This window comes from Trachypithecus francoisi, unplaced genomic scaffold, assembly GCF_009764315.1.
Source record: "Trachypithecus francoisi isolate TF-2019V2 unplaced genomic scaffold, Tfra_2.0 Lachesis_group10, whole genome shotgun sequence".
NCBI classification, from domain to species: Eukaryota; Metazoa; Chordata; class Mammalia; order Primates; family Cercopithecidae; genus Trachypithecus; species Trachypithecus francoisi.
Window position 1 is genome coordinate 107,247,823 of NW_022681455.1, and position 20,037 is coordinate 107,267,859.

At 45.1% G+C, this 20,037-nt stretch overlaps 1 protein-coding gene across 2 annotated transcripts in view; it reads right to left on the bottom strand.

The window, feature by feature from the left end:
* Nucleotides 1-296: 296 nt before the first annotated feature.
* DYNC1LI2 (dynein cytoplasmic 1 light intermediate chain 2) overlaps nucleotides 297-20,037 on the bottom strand; it is a 32,772-nt gene continuing 13,031 nt past the window's right edge. Inside the window, exons 5-14 of one of the 2 annotated variants that reach the window (XM_033218691.1) lie at nucleotides 16,574-16,743; nucleotides 14,741-14,834; nucleotides 12,557-12,692; nucleotides 10,327-10,438; nucleotides 8,949-9,008; nucleotides 8,022-8,063; nucleotides 7,513-7,630; nucleotides 5,620-5,736; nucleotides 3,162-3,229; nucleotides 297-2,234 (exon numbers count right to left, since the gene is read on the bottom strand). In XM_033218691.1, the coding sequence (XP_033074582.1) occupies nucleotides 2,148-2,234; nucleotides 3,162-3,229; nucleotides 5,620-5,736; nucleotides 7,513-7,630; nucleotides 8,022-8,063; nucleotides 8,949-9,008; nucleotides 10,327-10,438; nucleotides 12,557-12,692; nucleotides 14,741-14,834; nucleotides 16,574-16,743 (1,004 nt within the window). In that variant the 3' untranslated portion in view covers nucleotides 297-2,147. Of the gene's footprint in view, nucleotides 3,230-5,619; nucleotides 5,737-7,512; nucleotides 7,631-8,021; nucleotides 8,064-8,948; nucleotides 9,009-10,326; nucleotides 10,439-12,556; nucleotides 12,693-14,740; nucleotides 14,835-16,573; nucleotides 16,744-20,037 lie in introns of both variants that reach the window. The other variant, XM_033218693.1, reaches the window with a different exon arrangement.

A 20,037-nucleotide genomic window follows, 5' to 3' on the forward strand; every position in this document is an offset into this window, starting at 1 on the left:
ACCAAAAAAACCAGGCTGGGTTTGGTGGCTCACACCTGTAACTCCAGCGCTTTGGGAGGCCAAGGTGGGAGAGCCATTGGAGGTCAGGAGTTCAAGACCAGCCTTGACAACCCCCACCTCTAAAAAATAGGATAAAATAAATATGGCTTTACAATGTTATTCTTTCCAGAATTTCTGACAATTTCAAGTGAGAGAGGTAAACATTTTTAGTTACGTGATCAGATACCCCATATGATTAGCAGACAATTCAGTATATCTCCAGTGGGATGATTTACCATAAAGAAAGCCACCAAAAATTGTAAGCAGTCTGGATTCGTATTTATTGAAGCCAGTAATTAGAGACATCTTCTTTTTTTCCCAGGACTAGAAAGCAAGGTTCCACATGACTGCATACTGCACCCGGACAGAGCCACACCCCTGGACTAAGGCTGGTGGGGGATCATCTGCAGTCTTAATTTTAAGTTAGAAACACCAATAAATTTAGTATACAGACAACAGTGAACTTTCACTTACAGCATTAACATTGTTAAGGTCATGATGTACAGAGCAGTCACTTTCAACTTTGTTAAATTAATAAAACACGACAATGTCTTCAGTTTACCGATTTTAAAATGCCAATCAAAAAAAGTGCAAACAAAATAACAATCTAGCAGCATATCTATTGCATTTTTAGGAAAGACCAATTCCTGGCTGTTATCTCAGCCACGTATTCAAAGTTGGGCTTTTCTTTGATTTTTTTTTTATTTTAAAGACAAACAGCAGATGTAACCATTACAATGTGCATAAATAGTCATAATAGTCATAAAATTGTCTTTAACAGTCTACCATACAAGTGTACTCTGCAAATAAAATGAATTTTACTTTAAAAACTAAAGGCTGTTTATTATTTGGCCTTTGGTTCCAATGCTTGAAAACCCCAAAATAACAAAACTCATCTCCCTTCCTCCCACCTCCCAAAAAGAACCCTGCAGCTCCCCAAAGTTGGTAGACTTTGGCAACCACTGAGCACATGACACTATGTATCAGCTTCTTCTGATACTAGGAGCATCCACTTGTCACGTGTAAATAAAAGTGGTCTCCAAGAAACCTTCCTTCACAAGACATGTCTTAGCATTTCATCAGTTTTAGTATATTTTATATTGACACAAAAAGTGCTTATCAGTTCAAATGATAGGAAAAAAAAGACAAATTAAAATTTTGCATTAAAATTTAAAATTATACCATATCCCTCTTCGGCATGTGCCTTTCCAGGAATTCTTGTTTCTGAGGTCACTCATTTTACTCCCAGGGACTAAGCGACCCCACCTTTAGTGCGGCCACAAGCTGTTTGACATCTATTGGTCACTATACCACAATTATCATTCTACAGTCAGTTTACTGTCATTACCTAGACAACCTGGTAATTGGAAGCCACAATACATTTGTTTTTTTAAAAAACTGAATTAAAAAAGGAAAAAAATAGTATATTTCAACAATAAAACTGGCACAAGAAACGTTTCTATCTGAAAGGCAAGTTGATACTCAGCTTTCTCTTTAACAGTGTTCAGACCTTTACGCAAGCAATTCAAGAAAGTCTTAAAAGACTCTTGACACAACATAGAATATTAAGTTATCCCCAGTACTACATTAGTGGTCAGTCAAATCTGGTATGTAAAAGTAATGACATTAGGGAAGTTATGCTTAGACACAGTACAACAAACATTCATATAAAAAAAGTAAACTCCACATGGTGAACTGTGGTTTTTTCCCTTGGTTTGACAACATTTTATACATGAAATTCATGGTAGTGTTTGCATTTAAATGCTGTCATATATAAAATTAAAAGTGCAATTTCAAATCCACAGAAATCATTTCCAGAATGGTGGTATGACATGACAATGTGCGTGAAATTTGCCCTAGGTGGGGAGACACCTGAAACTCTTTATTCCATAAGAAAAAAAATGCTACATTTTATGAAAACACGTAACAAGAGAAATGTATCATTTCCATTTTCGGTATAAAACATTCATGCTTATCTGTCCATCTGATAGCACTGATCAGACCGGGAAGCTAGGAAAAGACCCTTTTGCATCAGTGGACTCCTTGAAGCTTTCCACAAATCATAAGGCAGGACTTGGTACGAGCCAATTAACCAGAGTGCAATTACATTAAAAAACTCCCCCAAACTTTCTGTGGCACATTGCATTATGGTAAAACCAGAGGTTGATCACCCATTTTCTGTTAGTTAGGCCAGCCTGTGGTAGTAAAAACAAAAAATTTAATTTAAAAAACAAAGCAGGAGCTATTTAGACAACAAAATTCAAAGTAAACGAATTCTGTAACTGCTGACTTTGAAGACATCCCACAGTGACTGTCTGCCCCACAACACATATCCATGGAGCCCAGCACCTCTCAAGAGGACATAGCCTGAGCCAAGCACATGGGTCCCGGGCAGCTGCCATCATTCCCACCCCTGGGTCAGCTCCACCTGACTCAGGCACCCCCACAATTAATACATCTTTCATAAGTTAAAGATGCATTCAAAATAAGCCTAATTCCCATTTTGCTTAGTGTTTTGTTTGGAAATGCTTCTAACAATGATTCTCCAACTTCTACTGAATGCACAGTATTTACTGACACTGCTCATCTCCTCCTTCCTCCACCTCCCTCAACATTCAGCTTCCCCACCATCACTTCTCTCATTACTCCTTCTGGTCTTTCTTTCCTGGACTCTCTGCCACTTAATCTGCTTCCCAAGAACAAGTGAATTTGCTAACATGAAACTGGTCAGACTAACCATCATCTTACCAATGATTTCTTGGTCTCATTTGCTCCACCCTGATAGAAAGCGGGCCCTCCTTCTTTCACTCTACCTCCCCCTCCACAAGAAGCCCAGACGTGCTTGCCTCCCACAAAAGAGCCACATGCCCGAGAGTCCAAGGGTTATCCTTAACAAAGGGTCTGACATGTAACCTTCCTAAATGTGCATTTCATACTCGGACAAGCCAATGAAGTTTTTTTTTTTTTTTAAGTTCATCTCCCCTGCCCCAAAAAACTGATAGCATGTGCCATATCAGAAAAATCCTGGTCTTAGCAGATCAATATACATAGTTATTTGGTCATTCAACATATGCACTTTTTAAGGAGGTTCAGGCTTCATTTTCTGTTGAAGAGTTTGTTACCATAGAGTCTGGCTTTCGAGTCATTCTATCCAGTTCTTCCTGAACATTTGACAACACAGTCTTTTGTCCTGAAAAAAAGCAAAAAAGCAAAGTAATGATGTGAGAAGAGGAAACAATTTTTTTTAAAGGAGCATTTAAAATTATACAGCCTTCTATAATCACTTGATGACAGTAATCTCAGTAAGAATGAGGAAAGCCTTTTTCCACTGCTGTGGAGAGGAGACCCCAACTCAGCACATCTTAATCCCAAAAGTCACAGGCCAGTGCTTCCTCCAACTCCAAGTGGGTGACCTGACTGCTCCCTGGCAGGGGGTGCCTTTGTGCCAAATACAAGAACCTTTCTGAAAACTTTCTCACCACCCAACCCTGACCCCTGTGCACTCTCACCACCACCTTCCTAGAAGTAGTATCTGAATTTCAGCAATGGAGGAAACTATTTTCTTCGCCCCAGACAGGTGTTTAGGTTTTGTTTACAATTATAACATTCTAGACTGACTCACATGGATAGCCTGAAAACATTGTTTCAATAACAATGTAAGACTATAGCCAGATAATTCAATCCTGCACCAAGTCTGTACTTGTGTTTTTCTGCTGTCAGAAACTAACGGGCCTAGAAATAGACACCTATTTCCCAGTAGGGAATACTACCAGCCCAGAGTCTGGGTCACTAGACCAGACTCTGAGTTTCTTAGAATATGGAAGCCACTGAAGGCCCAGGCTGCCCCAAGAATGGAGTGATTTCCTGAGGGTCTCCTCTGCCCTGAAGACATCAACTAGGGAAACACTGTATAAATATACCTTATAGCCAATGGAAAATGGAAAGCAAAGACCCCTTAAAATGTCCTCCAGCACGCCAGGTGCGGTGGCTCACGCCTGTCATCCCAGCACTTTGGGAGGCTGAAGCAGGGGGATCACAAGGTCACAAGTTCAAGACCAGCCTGGTCAATATGGTGAAACCCTACCTCTATTAAAAATAGAAAAAAATTAGCTGGGCATGGTGGCGGGCACCTGTAACCACAAGCTATTCAGGAGGCTAAGACAGGAGAACTGCTCGAACCCGGGAAGCAGAGGCTGCTGTGAGCCAAGATCATGCCACAGCACTCCAGCCTGGGCGACAGAGTAAGGCTCCAATCTCAAAAAAAAAAAAAAAAAAAAAAAGTCCTGCAGCTTCCTGGGAAAATGTGTAATTCCCAAGGAACATGTTTTCTTTTGTTTCAGAGATCTCCAAGACACAGACCTGCCCTACCTGCCTACATGGAAGAACAGGTGGTGGCTGCCACAGAGGTGTGTATGTGATAAGTGGGGAGCTTCAGGGAGGAGGAGGAGGCCCTGACTCTGCAGTGAGACAGTGAGGGTTCACAGGTTCTAGTTCACAGCAAAACTGGGGGCAGTGGAGTAAACCAAAATCCTTACAAAGCGTCACAGAAAAAAAAAAAAAGAATAGAACAAATAAAACATCACTGGTTCAGAACAACTAAGGCTTTAGTATAATTTAAAAAAATTAAAAGTATGCCGGGTGCAGTGGCTCACGTCTCTAATCCCAGCACTTTGCCAAGACAGGCGGATCGCCTGAGGTCAGGAGTTCGAGAACAGCCTGGCCAACACAGTGAAACACCATCTCTACTAAAAATACAAAAAAATTAGCCAGATGTGGTGGCGCGTGCCTGTAATCCCAGCTACTCAGGAGGCTGAGGCAAGAAAATTGCTTGAACCCAGGTGGCGGAGGTTGGCAGTGAGTTGAGATCATGCCACTGCACTCTAGCCTGGGCGACACAGCAAGACTCCGTCTCTATTAAAACAAAACAAAACAAAAATTGTCAGCCAGGGGCGGTGGCTCACACCTAATCCCAGCACTTTGGGAGGCTGAGGTGGAGGGATCACCTGAGGTCAGGAGTTCAAGACCAGCCTGGCCAATATGATGAAACCACATCTCTACTAAAAATACAAAAAATTAGCTGGGCGTGGTGGCAGGGCGCCTGTAATCCCAGCTACTCGGGAGGCTGAGGCAGGAGAATCGCTTGAACCTGGGAGGCGGAGGTTGCAGTGAGGTGAGATCGTGCCATTGCACTCCAGCCTGGGCAACAAGAGCAAAACTCCATCTTGGAAAAAGAAAAAAAACAAAAAGTCACTGGTACACCCTCCAGGGACCATGACTTCTACTGAAGAGGTTCTACAACAGGGCCACGTATGTAATTTAGGCTATATCTCAACTCACCCAACACCCAGTTCCCGAGAACCCTAATGTACACAAATCCCACTCTCAATGTGCCAAGGAAACCTGCATGGTAGTACGGCAATCCCACTGAAAGCATGGCACACTGCTCAGTAGGAAGTGAAGACCTGCTTCCTTGCTTGGCTATTCAGGACACTGAGGGGTCGGCAGGGCAGGTGTCCTCCTCTCCATCCTTGCAAGACTGCTCAACCACAAGAGTCACAGGTCTCCAGGGCCCTTCTGTACCTGACTTCTTGGCTGTGCTCTGCACCCCACCAGCACCAGGACTTCCAGGAGAGCCTGTCTTTTTACTCAACAGACTGTTGAAGAAGCTGGCCAACACCCCTTCACTTGCAGCATTATCTAAGGAAAATTAAAGGGAAAAAAAAAGCATCATATAAACTGGAAGACTTAAAATTAAACACCCTAGTTCTCAGCTTGGCATTAGCCATTTGTGGCCATCAGCTTCCTAGGATACTGATAACATTCATTTGCTACGATGCCTTTACACTGCTACCGCTGAGGCTACTTAGCATGATTACTAAGTAGAACCATGTTTACATTTCCCACTTGTTTGGGGGCAGAATAGATAACCTGTGCTCCACACCACCCCCACCCCCATCCATCAGACAGTGTTTTTCAAAGTCGCATGAGCACTTAACATTCCAAACTTGCTGTGAAAAGCTCACATCCTGAATAGAACACACCCATCAAACATGCAAGCATTAAATAAAACTGTTTTTTAATGGTTTCATTGCAGGCAGTATCTCTGAGTATCACTAAGTTACTGGGATAAAAGCTACTTAATCTGAAAAGTAGTTGAGCTTGACAAGAGAAGTGAAGGAGGAAAAAATCCCCACAATTCATAAATAGTAATAATATAAACATAATGAAAAACAAGGCTAAGGATTCAAAATACACACTTTAAAGTGACTTCCTCAACCAGGTGTGGTGGCTCACGCCTGTAATCCCATCACTTGGGGAGACCAAGCAGGTAGGACTGCTTGAGGCTAGGAGCTTGAGACCAGCCTCGGCAATATAAGTGAGACGCCCACCTCTACAAAAAAATTTTTTGTGTTTTTTTGAGATGGAGTCTTGCTCTGTTGCCCAGGTTGGAGTGCAGTGGCACAATCTTGGCTCACTGCAACCTCACCCTCCAGGGTTCAAGCCATTCTCCTGCCTCTACCTCCCAGGTAGCTAGGATTACAGGTACCCACCATCACGCCTGGTGCCTTTATGTATTTTTAGTAGACAGAAGGTTTCACCACGTTGGCCAGGCTGGTCTCAAACTCCTGACCTCAAGTGATCTGCCCGCCTCAGCCTCCCCAAGTGCTGAGATTACAGGATTACAGGCGTGAGTCACCACACCCGGCCTTTTTTTTTTTTTTGGAAGAGTCTCACTCTGTCACCCTGGCTGGAGTGCGGTGGCATAATCACAGCTCACTGCAGCCTCAATGCCCTGGGCTCAAGCAATCCTACCGCTTCATCCACTTGAGTAGCTGGGACTAGAGGCAAGCACAATCATGCCCAGCTAATTTTGAAATTTTCTGTAGAGGCGAGGTCTCACTATTTGGCCCAGGCTGGTCTCCAACTCTTGAGCTCAAGCGATCCTCCCACCTTGGCCTCCCAAAGTACTAGGATTATAGGCATGAGGCACTGCATCTGGTCTACAACAAAAATTTAAAAAATTAGCTGGGCATGGTGGCACACGCCTGTAGTCCCAGCTACTCAGGAGTTGACATGGGAGGATCGCTTGAGCCCAGGAGTTTGAGGCTGCAGTGCGCTATGATCACATGACTGTGCCACAGGCTGGGTGACAGACTGAGACCCTGTCTAAAAAAATAAAATAAAGTTACTATTTTGCATTCCTCTCTGAAGGAATGTGCAGGGCCTAAGTGAGGTCTCACACAGAGCCAGGTGCATGGGCTACCAATTCCAACAAAAGAACAGGCCCTGGTCTCTGTCTACCACAGACCTTCTTCCTCTGGAATGGGGAAAATGGAAAGTAGTCCTTATTGAGGAAGAGAATAGCCTGGCTTCCATGAGTCTCCACCTTATAGACTCAGCCACGCAGCCCCTGTAGGGCTCAGGTCTGAAACTACTACTCTCCAAAGAGACATACTTTTGAGGAATACATACTTTTGATGTTTGGGTCCGGCTTTTTTACTGACGTGCCTGGGGAGGAGCTAGGTACACTGGCTGGCCCTCCCCGACCCTGAGTCCTTGGAGAGCCAGAGGGTCCTCTTGCAGGAGATTCCTAAGTTCAAAAGCAGCTAAGGTCACACACAGGCATAACAATAACAAAAAATACATATGCCACAAACGGAGACATGCTTCTGCAGGATATTTTTCATAGGCTATGGTACAGGACTGGCAGTATGCTCTCAACTCAAGCCCTTTCTGGATCTGGTTCTCCTGAAAGACATCCAGATAACAAAGCCAGCTCACTCTAATTCCCAGAGTTGCATTCTTTCACCAGAAACATCTTGAGTTTCTTTTATGTTTCTGGTCACGGGTCTTTAGGGAAACCAAATTCCCACTGAAAATACAAAACCCACACAAATATAAGCTCTCACAAATAATGGTATAAAGTTTGATGACACCCGCAACACTAGGCCTTGACCCTCTGTTTAGTGTAAGGTACTCACAGAAGCTCTCGTGGGCGTGGCTGGCTGCTTGGCAAGGAGTGACTGCAAAGAGAGGTACAAACTGGTCATTAACCAAGGCCTAGAGAAAAACTTACTCCAAGTACTCCACTAGAGGGCACTATTAACAACAACTAAGTGCCATGTTTTATACTACAAATGCAAAAAATTTTAATTGAGCAGTCTGGTGCATGGTGAAAAAAAATACTCCAAGTAACCAGTTTTGAAGCTCAGGAAGCAAGCAAGGGACAGAAAGGAAAAGGTTGGAAAAAGAAGGAAACAGTTGGAAAAAGAACCATCAAAACCTCCTGCTGACCTGCCTGTACCATTGGGCAGACAATAGGTGGACCCAGCACAAATCTAACAATAATCTAGGTTAGAGAAATGTGCAGTTTGTATTCTAAACCGTCAGCTTTGGGAAGTTACTCTCCTCACCTGCAAAATGGGCATCACCTGCCTTTATGTACAGGGCTGTGTGAGGCTACATGAAATAATGGATGGGTGCAGCGCACTAACATGGCACATGTATACATATGTAACAAACCTGCATGTTGTGCACATGTACCCTAGAACTGAAATTAAAAATAAATAAATAAAAAGAAAGAAATAATGGAAGTGTAGTCAGGTTACTTGGTAAACTGTCAACATAGGAAGAATTATGCCAGAAAACCGTATTTCCAAAGAAAGCACTTGAAAGACACAAATCCTACTATTCCTGTAGGAGTCTGCAAGGCAGGCACGTGATCTGCTAAGGGAGGTGGTACATCCCCAACTAATCCTAGAAATAGGAGGGAATGAGACCTGGTCCCAACCCCTCTACCACTGCAAGCTCTCTGTGAATTCCCACATGCAGACACCCCCAATCCCACCCTAGGAACTGGCATTTCATACATGAGAAGGCCTCTGTTCTAACCTCACTGGTCTTCCTACCTGTTGCTTCATTAGGAACACCTGCTCATCTTCTGCTGCCAACTCTTTGTCGTGGACCAGCTGTGAAGAAACATACACGTTTGTGGCCACAGGCCAAGAATACTCCCAAACACTGTCAAACTTCATGCTGAAAGGAGAGTCTGAGGCTCAGGTTTTGACACAGGTCTGGGGGATCCCTGCTGAGACTGCAGAGTAACATTTTTCTAGCCTGGCACAGACCTCTCCCAAAACCAGCTGTGGCACGTAGCCAACTGGCGTTTTTAAGTCTCGCAAGTTCTAAACACCTCAGGGTCTGCAGGACATCACATGAGAGGATCCAGTAACAGTAATCCAGAGGCAACAGCAGCACTGGCAGGACTTAATGGGAAACACCACCAACTCCAGGTGGGCATTCCATCACTCCTGCCCACCAGCCCCGAGCCATTTACATAACACCAGACCTCATGTAAAGATCAACAAGGCCAGGGGCGGTGGCTCAAGCCTATAATCCCAGCACTCTGGGAGGCGGATCACGAGGTCAGGAGATAGAGACCATCCTAGCTAACACGGTGAAACCCCATCTCTACTAAAAAAGACAAAAAAAAAAAAAATAGCTGGGCGAGGTGGCGAGCGCCTGTAGTCCCAGTTACTCAGGAGGCTGAGGCAGGAGAATGGCGTAAACCTGGGAGGCGGAGCTTGCAGTGAGCCGAGATCTGGCCACTGCACTCCAGCCTGGGTGACAGAGTGAGACTCTGTCTCAAAAAAAAAAAAAAAAAAAAATCAACAAAAGGCCCTGGGACTTAATACTCCCCACTACCCCCTACAATACTACACAACATGTAAGACCTGTTTCTTTATAGTTTTTTGTTTTGTTTTGTTTTGTTTTTGAGACAGAGTCTCGCCCTTGTCACCCATGTTGGAGTACAGTGGCATGATCTCGGCTTACTGCAACCTCCGCCTCCAGGGTTGAAGCAATTCTCCTGCCTCAGCCTCCCAAACTGCCGGTATTACAGGAATGAGCCACCACGCCCATCTTTATAGGTTTCTTTTTGCATTAAAAACACCTAAACCCTTTTTCTTTTTTTTTTTGATACGGAGTCTCGCTCTGTTGCCAGGTTGGAGTGCAGTCGTGCAATTTGGGCTCACTGCAACCTCTGCCTCCCAGGCTCAAGCGATTCTCATGCCTCAGTCTCCCAAGTAGCTGGGATTACAGGCACCCGCCACCATACCTGGCTAATTTTTGTATTTTTGGTGGAGACAGGGTTTCGCCATGTTGGCCAGGCTGTCTCAAACTCCTGACCTCATGTGATCTGCCTGCTTGGCCTCCCAAAGTGCTGGGATTACAGGTGTGAGCCACCACGCCCAGCCCTAAGCCCTTAAAGCAATTGTCTTTGACTACCTTTCTCACGGGAGGTTTCACAATAAACTCTTCATATGCATCTTCTGGCTTCACGGTTGTAAAATTTTCGTGTAAAATAGCTATTTTCTTTTCATTGTCCCAGCCTGCAGGTCTAAAGGCAAAGAGAGAGGAACTGAATTGCTTTTTCTGGGGTTGCCTTAGAGCATACTCAGATCACATTCAGGACTCCTCGGTAGGACCCTTCCCATAAGATACAGTGTGTAGTTGTTGGGGGCTGTTTGTAGCTTTTGGCAGATGTGCCAAAATACACTGTGGATATAATCCATCAGAACAACATCGCAGGTCCTGCTCCACACTGAGTTCATGGGCCCAAGGTCTAAGGAGCCAGTACGAGATCTGACTCCACAGGCTGCCCCACTCAAAGCATTTAGCACTTTCCCACAACTCCGCCTAGAAGAGCAAGGACACAGTGGGATCCTGTTCTGACAGAGCATAGGATGCAGAGAGCAGCACAGAAGGCAGAGCTCAGGATGGGATGGTTTTCTTGGGCTCTGTCATGGCTCCCCTCCTGCAGGTTGTTTCTCTAAGAATTCTTTCTACAGTTATCTTGTGGACTGGTTCATTAACTTTGCTTGCATGGGAAGATGTGTCCCAGAACCAAGTAGCATGCAGGGCCTGTGTTTATCCTAGACCCCAAACCAGAGGAGCACAGTCCTTGAGGTTCCTACACCAGTGCTGGGCAGCTCAATATCACAGGTAGGATGGCACCCAAGTTCCATTATGTGAAGCCACAGCCTAGGGTTCCCACCTGAATCCCTTAAAGGTAGCAATGGTAAAATGTCCTGTATGACACACTTTTGAACTCAAGCAGCTCTGAAAGATGGCAACTGACTGATTGTTCTCACAGGCCTTTCATTCTCCATCTGACTTCTACTCCATAGCTCTATAATCAAGAGGGTACTTAGCCAGGGTGCTCCACCCCAATATCCTTGCTGACTTTGCCAGTCACCAGAGAAGTAACCAACAGGACCAAATGTGCAAAGGGGTAGGGCATGACTGAGATACTGCCGTGGGCCATGCAGCCTTCGTAAGCTCAGAGATGCTTCTTCATTCCAGACCAGCCCCAAAATCAACTGGTCTCCTTGATCCTAGGGATGACATGTGATTTGGATACCAAGTGATTCCAAAAACACACCTCTCACTGGGCTTGTGCCTTTGGCACCTGCCTGACTGCTCTGAACAAGTCTCTAAAATCAGCCCAAGCCTGTAGGTATGCCACCTAGGATTAGCCTGAGTGACACTCTCCCTGACTATGCAGGAGGCAACCCAGTTCCCTGATAGCTCCTGGCTTTCGCATTTCCAGCCTCTCATAGACTGCACTCCCCGGCTTCCCCTATTGCAATTCTTTCCAGTCCGCCTGGGATCTACCACTTGTCTTCCAGCATCACCCCCCAACCTTCCCTGCCATACTTCCTCCATAACCCCCATCACTGCCCTTCCCTTCTTCAGAGGCTGTGTATGTGCCCTCTACAGTGCCATGTGCAAGGAACACGTATCATTCATTTCTGTGTCCCTTGCAGAGAACCTGAGCACCTAGTGGGTGCTGAGTAAGGTTTCCTGAATGAATAATGTAATTGTTTTTTAAGTCAGGAGGATACTGAAGCCTGAACATCAATCTGCTAACACAATTCCTGTCAGAGACCACAGCTTCACATGTATGCATCCAGCAACACTATGATTCTCCAGTGAGAGAAAGACACCAGGTTGGGGAAACAGGTCTCCAAGTCTCTATCGAGGACAATCAACTCCAGTGGCTCCCAAAATGTGAAATGCCAGAAACACAGTAAGCACTTAGTATAGCCAAAGCCTGTGCTGACAGAGATGCTGAGAGGATGTCTGCAATCATCCCTGCCAACACACAGACAAAGCAGGTGCTTTAACAGAAGACATTCAGGATCCCCCAAGCACAATCCCCTATATTCCCTCCCCAGCCAGTATTTTACCAGAGTTGGCAGTGAGTGCCAAAAATGGCTAGCTTAGGTTTTGGCAACTTGCTCTCAATGAAGAAAGGCAGCACCCCTGACCACACCACCCACTTCCCTCAGGCAAATGCCTCATAATCCGGAAAGGAGCAGAAAGAGAAGGTGCAGTGAGAGAGCTGGCTGTAGAAGACACAGACAGAAGGCACTTTCCTTGAAGGGGTAAAATGTAAAAAGCAAATGTACTTGTAAAAAGAAGAGTTTCAAAGCATCATCTCAAAATAACTCACATAAAAACGGCATCCTTTTCCACAACTAAGGCAGGTGTGGTGAAGTGGAAACCGTATGTTTTATGAACAATATACTTATACAACAAGTCGAGGTTTTTCTCTTCTTTCACTGATGTGTAAATCAAGGCAGCTCCATCTAATCAATCTGCTTAAGAAAAATCAATTCACTGCAGGAGGAGACAAAATCAAACACATACAACCTCAAAGTACTACTCATAGGTTGATCAGTTTTTGATCAATACATGAGTAACAGAAAGCGTTACAATTTTAAAAACTAAAACGCTTATAGTATTACATATGCATATTGCAAACTGGTAAAATAAATAAATAAATAAATAAATAAGTAAGTAAAAAGGTCACAGTAGCAGATGAACCACGTCAAAAGCATAAAGCTATGTTGATGCTAGTGGGCTGTGCAGTTTATTTTTTAACATGTAAATTGTTGTCTTGATCCCACAAATTACTCCCTGAGAAGTCAAGTACTGGCTCTGAGGTTAGCCCAGGAAAATACTCTCAGAATATCAAGGTACACAGATTCCTTCCCAGGCAGATGCCTACATGTGACCAAATTTATCACTAAACCCATTTTTTGAGGGATGGGTGCCAACAGGCTAATGGGCCATCCCAAAAAAGGTGGCAGGAACTCATCTCTCACCTCGACCCCAGGGTGTGGAACCATGGCACCAGCTGCTATTGGCCTTTTACAGTAACAGGACTCAAAAGACTGCAGACACCACCACCTCTCTATCATGCACAGCATGAAACATAAACATATGGGAAACACCAATGGCCTATAAAACAATACCCTGTTTGGTAATTGACCTTTTCTACATAAAAGCAAAGTTTAAAAGTATTTCTGCCATACGCGGTGGCTCACGCCTGTAATCCCAACACTCTGGTAGGCCGAGACGGGCGGATCACAAGGTCAGGAGATCGAGACCATCCTGGCTAACACAGTAAAACCCCGTCTCTACTAAAAACTAAACAAAAATTATCTGGGCAAGGTGGCGGGCGCCTGTAGTCCCAGCTACTCAGGAGGCTGAGGCAGGAGAATGGCATGAACCCAGGAGGCGGAGCTTGCAGTGAGCCGAGATCATGCCACTGCACTCCAGCCTGGGCGACAGAGCAAGACTTCGTCTCAAAACAAAAAAATATTTCTAAGACAGTATGATAAAAGTAATTTGATGATAAAATGATCACATTAAATTCTTAACACAAAAGCTTATCAAATGCATAGCATTAATAAAATTGGGCGGACGCTGTGGCTCACGCCTGTAATCCCAGCACTTTGGGAGGCCGAGGCGGGCAGATCACTTGAGGTCAGGAATTCGAGAACATCTTGGCCAACATGCTAAAACCCTGTCTCTACTAAAAATACAAAAATTATCCAGATGGCCGGGCGTGGTAGCTCAAGCCTGTAATCCCAGCACTTTGAGGGGACCGAGGTGGGTGGATCACATGAAGTCAGGAGTTCGAGACTAGCCTGGCCAACATGGTGAAACCCCATCTCTACTAAAAGTACAAAAATTAGTCAGGTGTGGTGGCTCATACCTGTAATCCCACCTACTTGGGAGGCTGAGGCAGGAGAATCGCTTGAACCTAGGAGATGGAGGTTGCAGTGAGCTGAGATCATGCCATTGCACTCCAGCCTGGATGACAAGAGTGAAGCTCTGTCTCAAAACAAACAAAAAATCTGGATGTGGTGGCACACAACTGTAGTCCCAGGTACTCAAGAGGCTGAGGCAGGAGGACTGCTTGAACCCAGGAGCACAAGGCTGCAGAGAGCTAAGATTGCACCACTGCACTCCCGCCTGGGTGACAGCGCAGACTCCGTCTTAGAAAAACAATTAAAAAAACGCCAAGCGCAGTGGCTAACAGCTATAATCCCAGCACTTTGGGAGACTGAGGTGGGTGGATCACTTGAGGTCAGGAATTTGAGACTAGCCTGGCCAAAGTGGTGAAACACTGCCTACAAACAAACAAACAAACGCATGATCAAAGGTAGACACAAGTTAATAAAACTAAAACTCCAACACAGTAAAACATAAACCTACTAAAAAGATATATACAAAATTCTCTCTGGCAGAACACTATTTTGAGTTCGGGAGGTGCTTTATCTCTTTGAAGATGCCCCATTTGGAAGAAAGCCTGTGACCCAGGCCCCACACAGTGCCCAAAGGATACACTGAAGGCAGAACCTCCGCAGGTGTGACTGGATAAAGTCCAAATGCTCATCCCTGTAATCGTGCTCCTTCTCCAAGACACTCACCGCATCACACTGCAGGGAAGACAGACAGAGTCATCTTTTTGCCTCATTGCCTGCTGATGATGGGAACACCGCATTCTTCAAATATAAAGTATTGTGACTCCAAAGAAGAAAGCCATAGCTCATAGGTCCAAGCATTAATTAGAGAAGAGTAAAAAAGAACTGGAGATTTTTCTCATTCATATTGGCCTCAGTTTTTTTTTTATCCATAGAGTGAAGATGTAATAGGCCTGATCACCTAATAGTTTGTTCTAAACATCAAACAAGCTCCCATCAGGAGACAGGTCCAGTGCACACAGTTGTGCACTCCACTCCACAGGGCTCCATTCTCAAGAACAGGATGAGAATGGCACACTATAATTGGGTAACATGATGGCTCTGACTGGAAATAAAGTACTTTTAAAACCCCAAATGTGGCCAGGCGTGGTGGCTTATGCTTGTAATCCCAGCACTCTGGGAGGTCAAGGCAGGCAGATCACCTGAGGTTGGGAGTTTGAGACCAGCCTGACCAACATGGAGAAACCCCCATCTCTAATAAAAATACAAAATTAGCCGGGCGTGGTGGCAGGCACCTGTAATCCCAGCTACTCAGGAGGCTGAGGCAGGAGAATCACCTGAACTGGGAAGGCAGAGGTTGCAGTGAGCCGAGATGGCACCATTGCACTCCAGCCTGGGCAACAAGAGTGAAACTCCATCTCAAAAAACAAAAAAAAAGTTTTAAAACCTATTGTTTTTCCTCATATAAGAGATACAACTTTATTTCTCTATGACTGAACTTAGTTTTTGTTTTGTTTTGTTTTGTTTTTTTGAGACATAGTCTCACTCTGTCGTCCAGGATGGAGTGCAGTGGCGCCATCTCAGCTCACTGTAACCTCAGCCTCCCAGCTCAAGCAATTCTCCTGCCTCAGCCCGAGTACCTGCGATTTACAGGCGCCTGCCACCATGCCCAGCTAATTTTTGTATTTTAGTAGAGACAGGGTTTCACCATGTTGGCCAGACTAGTCTTGAACGCCTGACCTCAAATGATCCACCCACCTGAGCCTCCCAAAATGCTGGGATTACGTGAGCCACCATGCCTGGCATGACTGAACTTAATTTCTATTCCTACCTCATCATTCTATTTTTCCACCATCAGTTTGGACCACATTAACTGATTTAAACAGACTTAAGAAAACTGCTGTGAGTTCTTTTTTTTTTAATTTTTTTTTTTGAGACGGAGTCTTGCTCTATCACCCAGGCTGGAGTGCGGTGGCGTGATCTCGGCTCACTGCAAGCTCCGCCTCCTGCGTTCACGTCATTCTCCTGCCTCAGCCTCCCAAGTAGCTGGGACTACAGGCGCCCACCACCACGCCTGGCTAATTTTTTGTATTTTTAGTAGAGATGGGGTTTCACTGTGTTAGCCAGGATGGTCTCGATCTCCTGACCTCGTGATCCACCCACCTCAGCCTCTCAAAGTGCTGAGATTACTGCAACTGGCCAACTGCTGTGAGTTCTAAGTTTGAAAGTCAATAGTGCTTCAGAGACATTAACCCTAGGCCATGAGTAAACTGACTAGTCATGTTTCCTGCATTTAAATTTTCAATTTACATGATAATTTTTTCTGTCTTGACATATTCAATGTACCTTAACGAATCCCAAATAGGCCCAACTCTCCCTTGGGAAAAAAATGTCAATAGTTTCTCAAACTTTCTTGCAGATGGTGACTGTTCACTACCTGAACCCAGCCAAGCCAATAACCCCCTGGCACGCACCTTTGTGCACACCACCAACACCGGGATCCCCAGGTTATGAGTCAGCACATTGTCACCCAGAGGCAGGGCAACATTTTCTTCATCGGAGCCTGAGGTCAGAGGTCCTCTCCTCTGTGGTGAACCTTGACAACCTTCTTCAGGTTCCATATAGTCTTGAAAATCTTTCACAACTGGGGGAAAAAGGGAAAAGAAATTACATGCACATAAATAAAAACACATGTTAGCTTTAGAACACTGAAAAGAAGGCAGTAACAAGCACAAAACACACATGCAGTTGTGTGTGACAAACTTCCTAGTCACATCCAACTGCAAAATCAAGGATTTGGGGATGGTGATACAAAATGCTGATTCTGACAGATTCAGTGTGAGCTTTGTAACATTAGGGCAGCAAAGACATTCCCCTGGGCATCTTTAATTGCACCAAACTCCTGAACAGGTTTTTTCTCTTCTTTTTTGAGACAAAGTCTGGCTCTGTTGCCCAGGCTGAAGTGCAGTGTGGAGAGATATCACCATCTTGTGAGCTCAAGTGATGTTCCCACTTCAGCTTCCCAAGTAGCTGGGACTAACGGTATGTGCCACCACACCCAGCTAATTTTTAAATTTTTGTAGAGGTGGGATCTTCCTATGTTGTCAGGTTGGTCTCAAACTCTTGGGTTCCAGAGATCCTGCTATCTCGGCTTTCCAAAGTGCTGGGATTATGGAATTACAGGCTTGAGCCACCATGTCTGGCCCTTAAACACGTTTTTAAAAAATTCTTGCCGGGCGCGGTGGCTCAAGCCTGTAATCCCAGCACTTTGGGAGGCCGAGGCGGGAGGATCACGAGGTCAGGAGATCGAGACCATCCTGGCTAATACGGTGAAACCCCGTCTCTACTAAAAAATACAAAAAACTAGCCGGGCAAGGTGGCGGGCGCCTATAGTCCCAGCTACTCGGGAGGCTGAGGCAGGAGAATGGCGTGAACCCGGGAGGTGGAGCTTGCAGTGAGCTGAGATCTGGCCACTGCACTCCAGCCTGGGTGACAGAGCGAGACTCCGTCTCAAAAAAAAAAAAAAAAAAAAAAAAATTCTAAGGTTTCAATAGTTCTTACCATGAAGAAAGCCACTTTTCTTTTTTTTTTTGAGACGGAGTCTCGCTGTGTCTCCCAGACTGGAATGCAGTGGCACGATCTCGGCTCACTGCAAGCTCCACCTCCCAGGTTCACGCCATTCTCCTGCCTCAGCCTCCCGAGTAGCTGGGACTACAGGCGCCTGCCACCATGCCCGGCTAATTTTTTGTATTTTTAGTAGAGCAGGGTTTCACCGTGTTAGCCAGGATGGTCTCGATCTCCTGACCTCGTGATCCACCTGCCTCGGCCTCCCAAAGTGCTGCGATTACAGGTGTGAGCCACCACACCCGGCCATCCACTTTTCTTATGTATCTTACATTTTCAAAATACCAGAAGAGTTGAACTGTGTTACTTCAACATAGCCAACCATCAGAAACAGCTATAACTTACAATACTCATCACAGTCCATTAGAAACACTTAAACTGGGCGCAGTGGCTCATGCCTGTAATCCCAGCACTTTGGGAGGCCGAGGTGGGTGGTTCACCTGAGGTCAGGAGTTCGAGACTAGCCTGGCCAACATGGCAAAAGCCCATCTGTACTAAAAATACAAAAATTAGCTGGGGGTGATGGTGCACCTGTAGTCCCAACTACTTGGGGACTCGTGCTAAGGCACGAGAATAGCCTAAACCTGGGAGGTGGAGATTGCTCTTGCGTCACTGTACTCCAGTCTGGGCAACAAAGTAAGACTATATCTTAAAAAAAAAAAAGCTTCCACCCTGGCCAACAGGGTGAAACCCCATCTCTGCTAAAAATACAAAAATTAGCTGGGTGTGGTAGCGCGTGCCTGTAATCCCAGCTACTCGGGAGGCTGAGGCAGGAGACTCATTTGAACTTGGGAGTCGGAGATTGCAGTGAGCCGAGATCACACCACTGCACTCCAGCCTGATGACACAGCGACTCTCCGTCTCAAAAAAAAAAAAAAAAAAAAAAAAAAAAAAAAAGCTTAATGAAACAATTCAAATTTTATAAGAACATGCTGTTTCCACACAGCTATAGTCTGTCAGCACTAAGTAACCAGGCTGGTCTTGCCCAGCACCAGATGTAATTCCTTATTATCCTCACTCTTGTGAACTCAGTCTTATCTTCTCGGGATCCCAAGTCACTTGTGCAGTGTTCATGGCCTATTCCTGCCTAACACAAGAAAGGGTCAGTGGTACAACATCCACTTATTGGCATACAATGTTCACTAATCCAGCTAAGGAAGGCCATTAAGGTGACAATGGTCCAAGCCTCAGTTAAGCCAAGTGACCACAAAGTCCACAGCTCTGCACCTTTATGTGAGCACTTCAAGACTCTCATGTTGGGCCAGAGAACAAAAAATGCAACAGTTAAAGCTACCTTGAGCCAGAGAAGAAAACAGGCAGCTCTACCCTTCTAAGTCCAGTTAGACTGAAGGATCAAAAAGCCTTTTACTCTCACCAACATGCTAAGTAAATTAAAATAACAAGACTGAAGTGGATCTAGAGAAAGGTCCTACCTAGTCCTCTTTACCCACAAAACAGGTTTCAAACATGTCCCCTGCTGTGAAATACCATCTCACCATCCGGAGAGAAATTGTTAACACTGCAGTATGTGTATACCCAAGAAAAAATGCACGTTTTACTATCCAACTTACATCGTCCTTCCTCTTTTTAATACTGCCTTTTCACTCATGTTATGTACATTTGCTCTGCCTTCTAAATTGCTTTCTAAAATGCTAAGTTGGCCAGGCGCAGTGGCTCAATGCCTGTAACCCCAGCAGTTTGGGAAGCTGAAGTGGGCCAGTTGGTTGAGCCCAAGAGTTCGAGACCAGCCTGGGCAACATGGCGAAACCTCGTCTGTACAAAAAATTAGCCAGTCATGGTGGTGCACGCCTGTAGTCCCAGCTACTCAGAGGCAGAGAAATTGAGTGAGCCCAGCAGGTCAAGGCTGCAGTGAGCCATGATGGTGCCACTGTCCTGCAGCCTGGGCAACAGAGCCAAGACTCTGTCTCAAAAAAAAATTAAATAAAATAAAATGCTAAGTTATTTAAAAATATGAATTTCCTACTGTTGTTGGGCAGCCACAATTAAGTCATTCCTCTAGAGTGTGAATAATCTAACCTAGGGCTTCTGAACTATTTGCTCCTCATGGCACAGGTAAAGTACAGCAGAAAAGTTTACAGTGCACGAGGTAATGGGGTGGAGGTTTGTAGAGCCAGCTGTCTGAGCTGCCTGCCTCCACCTTCCCACCATAGCTTAGCTCACCTGTGAGCCTTTCCAGGCCCTGTGCTGCTCACTGTCTGGAAAGCCCTAGTTGAGTGCCTCATGAGATCTTGGGGCATTAGATCTTGCCCAGTTAAGCCACTGTATATTTTATTGATTTGAAGATTTGTTAAAA